This window comes from Hypanus sabinus, chromosome 18 (assembly GCF_030144855.1).
Source record: "Hypanus sabinus isolate sHypSab1 chromosome 18, sHypSab1.hap1, whole genome shotgun sequence".
Taxonomy (NCBI): domain Eukaryota; kingdom Metazoa; phylum Chordata; class Chondrichthyes; order Myliobatiformes; family Dasyatidae; genus Hypanus; species Hypanus sabinus.
In genome coordinates this window covers 62,805,200-62,815,361 of record NC_082723.1, presented here as the reverse complement: position 1 = coordinate 62,815,361, position 10,162 = coordinate 62,805,200, and the positions used below count along the sequence as shown (strand labels likewise).

The 10,162-nt window shown below is 43.9% G+C and overlaps 1 protein-coding gene across 1 annotated transcript; it reads left to right on the top strand.

The window, feature by feature from the left end:
- Positions 1–6,603: 6,603 nt before the first annotated feature.
- LOC132377530 (P2Y purinoceptor 4-like) lies at positions 6,604–8,122 on the top strand. Its single transcript, XM_059943809.1, has one exon. The coding sequence runs from the start codon at positions 6,604–6,606 to the stop codon at positions 7,585–7,587; it is 984 nt and encodes a 327-aa protein (XP_059799792.1). The 3' UTR covers positions 7,588–8,122.
- Positions 8,123–10,162: the final 2,040 nt, after the last annotated feature.

The window sequence follows — 10,162 nt, the reverse complement described above, 5'->3', positions numbered from 1 at the left end:
TGGTGGAGGTGAGGAAGCTGTTCCTAAATCATTGAGTGTGAGGCTCTTGTACCTCCTCCCTGATTTATTATGAGAAGAGAGCATGTCCTGCATGGTGAGGCTCTTTAATGATGGATGCTGCCTTTTTGAAGTGCTGTCTCTTAATGACGTACTCAATGGTGGGAGCTTTGTGCAGCTGGCTGAGTGTACAACTGTCTGCAGTCCCTCTTGATCCTGTGCACTGGAGCCTCCACAACCAGCCAGCATGCTCTCAGAAGTTGAAGGACTTGAATGAAATTTGTATGGCTTAGCTAACGTACCCAATCACCTCAAACTCCTAAAGAAACATAGCCACTATCATGCCTTCTTCATAACTAGGTCAATGTGTTGGGCCTGGGACAGATCCCGGGGATTTGAAGCTGCTCCCCGTTCCACCACTCACCCTTCAGTGAGAAGTGGTGTGCGTTCTCGCAGCTTCCTGACTTGTCCGAGTCTAAGCCCCATGAAGGTGACAAATAGCCTAATGCGTGAAAAGTCCGACCCCTGACAGGCTCACACCTACCCTTTGGTGAATTGTAGGGAGAGAATAATTGGATCAGCAGGACAGGCTCCATTAAATTCAAAGAAACTGGATTTGGATATTTAGAGCTATCATAGACGGACTTCTTGTAGGACACGGACCGATTGGGCCAAAGGGCCTGTTTACATGCCATATCACTACGTGACTCTGTTCTTAAATTCACCTTGACCTGTCCCCTTGGATCCTGACTGTTCAGTTTCTGATTAGGGCAGGCAATCTGCACTGCTTCTACATTGGTTACAAGGGGATTCAGGGGCAGTCAATGAAGCTGACTTCAACAGGTTTGCCTCTGAAACACTCCATCATGTATAGCAATGCACAGTCAGTATTGTACAATGGCGTGGCAATTAATTTGTCATAGACTCACACAGCCCAACTGCAGCATGCCCACCAAGTTTCCCATCCAAACTAGTCCCATTTGTCTGCATTTGTTCCATGACCTCCTAAACCTTTTCCGTCCATGTGCCTGTCCAAATGCCTTTTAAGTATTGTTAGTGTGCCTGCCCCATCCAGTTCCTCTGGCAATTCACACCTGGTGCACACCATCCTCTGTGCAACAGCTTTGCTCCTTCGAAATCCTTCCCCTCTCATCTTAAGCTTACACGATTCAGTTCTTGATTCCCCAGCCCTGGAGAACAACTGAATGCATTCACCCTGTCTATGCCCTGCATGATTTTATATGCCTTTATACAGCTCTCGACTCCTACATTCTGAGAAAAAAGGTCTTAGCATGTGCAACTCCTCCCTATAGCTCCATCACTGGAGTCTTTAAAAAGCTTTTCTCCACTCTTTACAGTTTAATAACATTTTTTCTTTAGTGGGGTGCTCAAAACTGAACACAATGTGGTCGCACCAGTACAAGCTTCCAATGACCTCCTCAGTGCCTGAGCTGATGAAAACCACTGTGTCAAAAGCCTTCTGTAACACTTTGTCTATTTTTCATAACCTTCTTTACTGCCCACAGTATCAACTGTTTTATTATCATTCACAAACTTACTGTTTCTTGTACTTTCTTATCCAAATCATTGATATAGATCATAAACGAAAGGCACAGCATTAACCCCTGAGGCACAGCACTAGTCACAACCCACCAATCTGAAGCACAACCTTGCACCATCACCAGCCCTGACGAAGGGTCTCGGCCCGAAACGTTGACTGCTCGTTTCCACGGATGCTGAGTTCCTCCAGTGTGTTTGTATGCGTTGATTTGACCACAGCATCTGCAGTGTACTTCGTGGTTGCACCATCACCCTCTGCTTTCTATCATGAAGTCTGTTGTATATCCAGTTAGCTAGCTCCTCCTGGATTCTGTGTGATTTAACTTTCCCAGCAACCTGCCATGTGGGATCTTACCAAAGGCATTACTGAAATCCATATAAACCACATCTACCACCCTGCCCTCAACAATATTCTTAGTCAGCTCAACAAAAAGCTCAATCATGATCTTCAACACACAATGTTATACTGACTACACCAAAGTCAACTCTTCTCCTTCTAGATGCATGTGTATCTTATCCCTCAGAATCCTCTCCAGTAACTTGCCTATCATAGATGTTAGGTTGACTAGTCTATAGTTCCCTGCTTTATTTTTCTTTGCAGCCCTTCTTAAATACATGCACAGCATTCAAGATCTGCCACTCTACCTGCACCTCATCCTCAGCTAAAGATGATCAATTATCTCAACCATGGCTCCTGCAGTTTCTTCTCCATCCTCAGGAACCCTCTCAGGAAATCAGGCCTTGATGGTAGACGGTAGGGTGACACTCAACTGGCAGTAGTTTTCAAGGCCATGTTCATGTTCTCTCGCTGCTGTGGCCCAAGGTTCCATCCTGCTCCAAAAGGGCGACAGGCACACCCAAGAAGAGCAGAGTGAGCTGTCTTGACATCTATCATACAGATAATAATGAGAACTTGTACAGGAGTGAGATAGGTCAGCTGGCTGAGTGGTGTCACAGCAACAACCAGTAAGACCAAAGAATTGATGGTGGACTTCAGGAAGGGAAGTTGAGGAAACACACACCAGTCCTCATGGAGGGTTCAGAAGTGGAGAGGGTGAGCAGTTTCAAGTTCATCTCTAAAGGCCTATCCTGGCCTCAACTTCTTGATGTAATTACAAAGAAGGCACAACAGTGCTTGTATTTCATTAGGAGTTTAAGGAGTCTTGGCATGTTACCAAAGACACTCACGAATTTCTGCAGATGTACCATGGAGAGCATTCTAACAGGTTGCATCACCATTTGGTATGGAAGGGCTACTGCACAGGATTGGGAAAAAAAAACTACAGAAAGTTGTAAACTCAGCTAGTTCCATCAGGGGTACTAACCTCCACAGCACTGAGGACTCCTTCAAATGTCAATGTCTCAAGAAGGCAGCATCCCTCTTCACCCTGGACATGCCCTCCTGTCATTGCCACCTTCAAGGAGAAAGTACAGGAGCCTGAAGACACACCTAAAGTTTCAGGAACAGCTTCTTCCCCTTTGCCATCAGATTTCTGAATGGACAATGAGCCCATGAAAGCTACCTCACTACTTTTTCCTCTCCTTTTACACTACTTAATATATATGTATATTTTTATTGTCATTTATAGTTTATCATTATTATATATTCCAATATACTGTTGCTGCAAAGCAATGAATTTCACAACATATGTCAGTAATATTAAACCTGATTCTGGTCCCTTTTTGCTCTTTTGATTTCCTTCTTGAGTACATCCATACATCCCCTATATTCCTCCAGAGACTCACTTCATTCCATTTGCCTGTAATTGACCCCTGCACCTTCGTTTTTCTGTCCAGTGTATCAATCTTCCTCGTCGTCTAGGGCTCCCTATTCCTATCAGCCTTGCCCTTAGCTCTAACAGGAACCCAAAGATCTTCAGCTCTCACTATCTCAGCTTTAAAAGCCTCCCTCCAGCTTGTGGTCCCTTTTCCTTTAAATAATGGGACACTACAGTAGAGTAGTGGTTGGCGCAATGCTATTATAGCTCAGGGCATCAGGGTTCGGTGTTCAATTTCAGTGTCCTCTGTGAGAAGTATATACATCCTTCCCTTGAGCACTTGGGTTTCTTCTGGGTGCTACGGCATCCTCCCATGGTCCAAAGGTTTACCAGTTAGTATGTTAATTGGTCATAGTAAATTGTCTGTGATTAGGCTTGGGTTAAATAGGTAGTTTGCTGGGTGGTGCAGCTCATTGGGCTAGAAGGGCCTGTTCCACACTGTAACTCTAAATAAAAAAACCTCCTCCGATCAACCTTTGGAAACTCCTAACAACACACACAAAATGCTGGTGGAACACAGCAGGCCAGACAGCATCTAAAGGGAGAAGCAACCCAGGGCATATTGAAAATCCGGACTCTAGCACCGTCAACGCAGGTTCCGACGGACATGGACAGCTTCAGAAGGCATTTGATAAGGTCCCACATAGGAGATTGGTGGGTAAAATCAAAGCTCAGGGCATCGGGGGGAAGACATTGACATGGATAGAAAACTGGTTGGCAGATAGAAAGCAAAGGGTAGCGGTGAATGGGTGTTTCTCGGAATGGCAGGTGGTGACTAGTGGGGTGCCACAGGGGTCGGTATTGGGACCACAGCTGTTTACCATTTATGTTAACGATTTGGATGAAGGCATAGAAAATAACATCAGCAAATTTGCTAATGATACTAAGCTGGGTGGTAGTGTGACATGTGATGAGGACATTAGGAGAATTCAGGGTGACTTGGATAGGCTGGGTGAGTGGGCAGATACTTGGCAGATGACGTTTAATGTGAATAAGTGTGAGGTTATCCACTTTGGGAGTAAGAACAGGAAGGCAGATTATTATCTGAATGTTGTAGGGTTGGGTAAGGGAGAAATACAAAGAGATCTCGGAGTCCTTGTTCATCAGTCACTGAAGGTGAATGAGCAAGTGCAGCAGGCAGTGAAGAAGGCTAATGGAATGTTAGTCTTTATTACAAAGGGAATTGAGTGCAAGATCAAGGAAATCCTCTTGCATTTGTACAGAGCCCTGGTGAGACCACACCTGGAGTATTGTGTACAGTTTTGGTCTCCAGGATTAAGGAAGGACATCCTGGCTGTAGAGCAAGTGCAGCGTAGATTCACGAGGTTAATTCCTGGGATGTCTGGACTGTCTTATGCAGAGAGGTTAGAGAGTCTGGGCTTGTACACATTGGAATTAAGGAGATTGAGAGGGGATCTGATTGAAACATATAAGATTATTAAGGGATTGGACAAGATAGAGGCAGGAAATATGTTCCAGATGCTGGGAGAGTCCAGTACCAGAGGGCATGGTTTGAGAATAAGGGGTAGGTCATTTAGGACAGAGTTAAGGAAAAACTTCTTCTCCCAGAGAGTTGTGGGGGTCTGGAATGCACTGTCTCGGAAGGCAGTGGAGGACAATTCTCTGGATGCTTTCAAGAAGGAGCTAGATAGGTATTTTATGGATAGGGGAATCAAGGGATATGGGGACAAGGCAGGAACCGGGTATTGATAGTAATTGATCAGCCATGATCTCAAAATGGCGGTGCAGGCTCGAAGGGCCAAATGGTCTACTTCTGCACCTATTGTCTGTTGTCAAAGCGATTGCGCAACCACCGACTGCGACTCCAGCCCTGGACTCCAGGCCGGGTCTTCACATGCTGCGATTGTACCTCCCGTCTCCCCTTCCCCCACCACCACTCTGCAATCCCCTCTCCCTCAGATCCCATCGTCACCTCCTGGGCCCTCAGAGGCTCCATCTTCCTCTCATCCCAACCCTTCCCTCTCCACTGACACTACCAGCCTCCCTCCCCCCTCTGATCCCCTCTCTCATCTGTGCCGGGTCTTTACCATTCCCTCCGACCTTCAACTCTCTGAGGCAGAGTGCCCTGTCCTCAGTAAGGGCCTCAGCTTTGTCCCCCTTCGCCCACACCTCAGCGAGTTCTGCGTATGCCATGACGCTGAACTCTTCTTCCGCTGGCTCCATCTCTGAGCTTACTTCTTTGACACTCACCTACACCCTCCGATGACCCCTTCTCCCGTCTTCAACCCTCCTCCTCTTCATGGACACCCCGCTCTGGTCTTCTCTCCCTATAGATGCTGCCTGGCCTGTTGTGTTCCACCAGCATTTTGTGTGTGTTGTTTGAATTTCCAGCATCTGCAGATTTCCTTGTGTTTGGAAACTCCTGTCTCATGCCATCAAAATTCTCCTTGTCCTCAAATAGATCTTAAACTCATGGACCTGTCCGTCTGTTTCTATTATTATTTTAAGATTGATAGAATGGTGGTCACTTGTCCCAAGGACTCCACTGACAACTCAGTCACCTGCTCCGCCCTATTACTCACAGACAGGTCAAACTTTGTCCATCCCTGGTAAGGCCTTCTATACAGTGCCTGAGAAAACATTTCTGAATGCATTTAAAATATTCCACCCCAACAAAGCCCTTAACAGTATGGCTGTCCTAGTCCATGTTAGGAAAGTTTAAATCCCTTTCTGTGATGACCCTATTACTCTTGCATCTTTCTGTAATCCTTCTGCATATCTGTTGGTCTCATTCCCATTGACGCTTTGGGGTCCTGCAAAGTACAATCCCAACAAGGTGATTGCCCCTTCTTATTTTTCAACGCCACACATAAAGCCTCACTGAATGATCTCTCAGTAGTTTTATCTCAGGCTAATGCCATGATGTTTTCTTTAATTAGAAATGCAAGTTCACCCCCCACTACTCTTTCCTCCACCTTTATCCCACATCCCACAGAGCTGCTAGCCTTGTCCCTCCCTCACCCTAGTTTCTGTAATCCCGGTCTCATGGAGCCACCCATCCCTGAGTTCATCCCCCTTACCTGTCAAGCTCCTGCATTAATCCAGTAGATTTCCCTCGCTCCCTGCCTGCCTCATCTTCTCAACTTGCTCTCACTGACGTCTGTGTCACTGCCTCTCATTTGCCTCCCTGCTGCCGCAGATCTCACCTCTCAACAGAGGGTCCAGCAACAGTTCTATCTATTTGTGTTGATATGTTTGCTATATTGTGTACTTGACCTTTCAGTTTTCCTCCCAGATTCACGGGCCGATGATGGACATCTCATCCTTCACCCCTACCTACCAGGCAGTGAACAGCTCTAATTCCACGGGGAGCCCTGACTGTAAGCCAGAGGATCTGGGCTCTTTCATCCCGATTTTCCTAAGCTTGATCTTTTCAGCTGGTTTCATTTTGAACATTGTCAGCCTGTGGATCTTCTGGTTTTGTATTAAGAAATGGAGTGCTGGAATGATTCTGCAGGTCAACTTGGCATTAGCTGATGCTATTATAACACCGGCCGCCCCATTTATAATCGCAAACTTCTCACTGTTGCACTGGCCCTTTGGAGATTTCCTTTGTCAGTTGAAGGTCTTCTTACTGAGCACCAACATGTATGGGAGCATCTACTTCCTGGTCCTCATCAGCATTCACCGCTACGTCGTTGTTGTGCACTGCACCAAGAAAACCATGTTTAAGGAAGCCAGATTCATGAAGCTGCTATGTGCGGGTGTGTGGATCATTCTGTTCGTCCAAGGATTTCCGTTCTTCTTTGTGCTGAGGACCACCCAGGTCAACAATTCCACGCAGTGCTTGAGCTTTCACCAGGACGAGCTGTTGACACTGTACTTTGTATGGAACACAACTATTCTATTCACTGGCTATATCATCCCATTTGTTGCCTCGGTCACTTTCTACACTTTGCTCGCCAGCTTCATTATAAAACTGAATCCCAATCAGCTTAAGAGCCAGAATATGAAGATAAAGTCCATACAAATGATAGTGATGTCCCTGACAATTTTTATAATCTGCTTCCTACCAGTGCATGTGTCTCGAACAGTTGGCATTACACTTAAGTTCTTTCATCCTGAGCAGTGCCATGCTCTGGGTGTGTTGGAACTGGCTTATTACAGGTGTTTAGCACTGTCAAGCACCAACTGCTGCCTGGACCCCTTTTTGTACTTCTTTTCATCCAAGAAATTTAAGAGGTCAATAAGCAATGCTATGTGTTTTACGAGGCGTTGGAACAAGCAATGAGATTGCTTCCAGCTCCCAGTCGCTGCTTTTGAAGCAGTCGCTGACCTGAAGCATTAATTCTGTGTTTCCCTGTAGAATGCTGCAATAAAGCATCTCCTGCTTTCTATTCTGATCTCCAATTCTGCAGAGCTTCATTTTATCATTTATACTGCAATTTGCATTTAAGGTTCAGTCAACGTTATACACTTTTTGTGATTTTAAGAGTTACACAGGTAATCCTATATCACTGTAAATATTGTTTGGACATTCAAATGTCTAGTGAGGACCCTGTCTACTGTATTTTTAGCAAAACAATTGACAATGACTCACTGAAACTCATGGAGTTGTTATTGCATGGGAGGGGGCCAATTGGTTAATGGAGGCTCTGTGGACTCTTTACGATCCCCTTCTCCAGTGGGTGGTCTTTGCATGAACTCTCTTTGTATTGCTCTTGTAAAATGTCTTGGAGAATGTAAGTACATTCACAGCACTGTATAAATTCAGATGTTTGTTATAATTGTTTGATTTGAAGTTGTAAATGAAGCTTATCAATGTGGTAAATAACACACATTATTTTAATCAAGTATTGATTATTATCATTGGGATCTCTTCTGGGGCAGGTGGGACCTGTACAAGAGAGATGGGTTACATCTGAACCACAGGGGGACCAATATCCTTGCAGGGAGGGTTGTTAGTGCTATTGAGGTGGGGGGGGGGCATTAAACTAGATTTGCAGGGGGATTGGAACCAGTGTGCCAGAGTAGACAGTGGAGCAGAGGTGAAAATAAATTATGTTAAATGTTCATGCAGGAGATTCCAGATGGAGTCTACTGCCTAATGGAGTGACACACATTTTGTGTGGCTGCAATTAGTTCTTCCTTTTCCCCAGTTTAAACTTTGAATTTTTAACTTTTCTTTTTTGGATCTTAGAGGGGAATAGTTGTTATTATGTCACAATCTTTAAAAAGTGGAAAGCAACTTCCTGAATCCAGCAATGGAACGGGGAAAAAAAATCAGAGGATATGCCTGTTTTGGCTGAGCGTTTCGAACGTTCACTGACGGTTCTCGACAAGAAAGTAGACAACAACATGGTGAAACTTGATGCTACCTCTTCTGAGATGAAGTCATTATGAGAGTTTTCAATTTGTGCAGGAAAATATTATTTCCCTGAATTCTGAACTTAAAGAGATGAAGCATCAGATTGCGGGTATTTCAGCCTGCTTGGAAAAGTCTCAACATAAGATTATCGATTTGAAAGCAAGATCTCATTGGAATAATATTTGAATTGTTGGACTGAAGGAAGGATCTGAGAGTGGGGATTTATTGGACTATTTTACTAACTTGTTTCAATCTCTGTTTCCGAATATTTTACCTCAACCTCCCGATATCGAAAGAGCGCATAGAATTTTCACTTTGAAATCTCGGGATCTGAATAAGCTAGGTCAACTTTGGTCTGCTTTCCTCATTTCAAAGTTAAAGACCAAATCATAAAATATGCAAGGAGACACAGAGTTTTTAAATTTAAGGGTTCCGAGATTCATTTTTATGAAGATTATCCACGGGAAGTTATGGACCTGCGGTCTAAATTCATCCCAACCATGAAGATAGCCTATAATAAGGGATTATTCCCATCACTTCACTATCCAGCCCGATTAAAATTATTTCCCAAAGATTCGACTCCATGTGTTTTTCTGGACCCCAAAGAGGCATTGGAATATGTTAACTCTTTTTCAGTTGTAGCCGAGGTTTGAATGGTTTTGGGTCTGCTGAATAATTGTTATTTCAGAAAGAAGATAAGATTTAAAGATTTCTGATTTGCTTAAGATGTCCTTTGATCGATCGACCATTTAAAGAAGGCTGAACTTTTTGATGTGAATAATGAATGACTTTTCCGAAATCTGTTTGGTCTACTGAGGGAATTAACACGACGGACAGATAGTTTGATTATTTGTTTCTATCCTTTTTTTCATTAATTAGGCGATAGTTTTCATAGTTCATAAAGACTTTTTCTTATATATATACATAGCTTGGGAGTGCTTAGTAGATAGATAGTTTTTTTTCCTAAAAACTGTTTTTCATTGAGCGTGTAAGTTAAATGGAAAATGGGGCTGATTTTTCTTCATTAGAGATTAAATAGGCATTCTTCTCTTTGTTTAAGGTTATTGTTTTGGCATTTTTGGAGATTGTTTCTGCATTCCCCAGATTATATTTTAAGGATTAGTATAAACATTTGTTCTCTGAACTTCTATGCTGGATATGGGGAGCCAGGTGGTGTAGAGCAATACAGCACAGTACAGGCTCTTTGGCCCATGATGTTCTGCTCACCTTTCAGTCTACTCCATGATCAATCTAATGCTTCCGTCCTGTAGAGAATTCCATTTGTCTTTCATCATGAGCCTATCTAGGAGTCTCTCAAATGTCCTTACTGTGTCTGCCGCTATGACTACCCATGGCAGATCTTTCCACACACCCACTGGTCTCTGACTAAAGAACAACATCTCTGAGATCCCTATACTTTCCTTGAATCACCTTAAAATTGTGCCCTCTTGTATTAGCCATTTCTGCTGGGAATCCATTCCATGTTTTAATGATTACT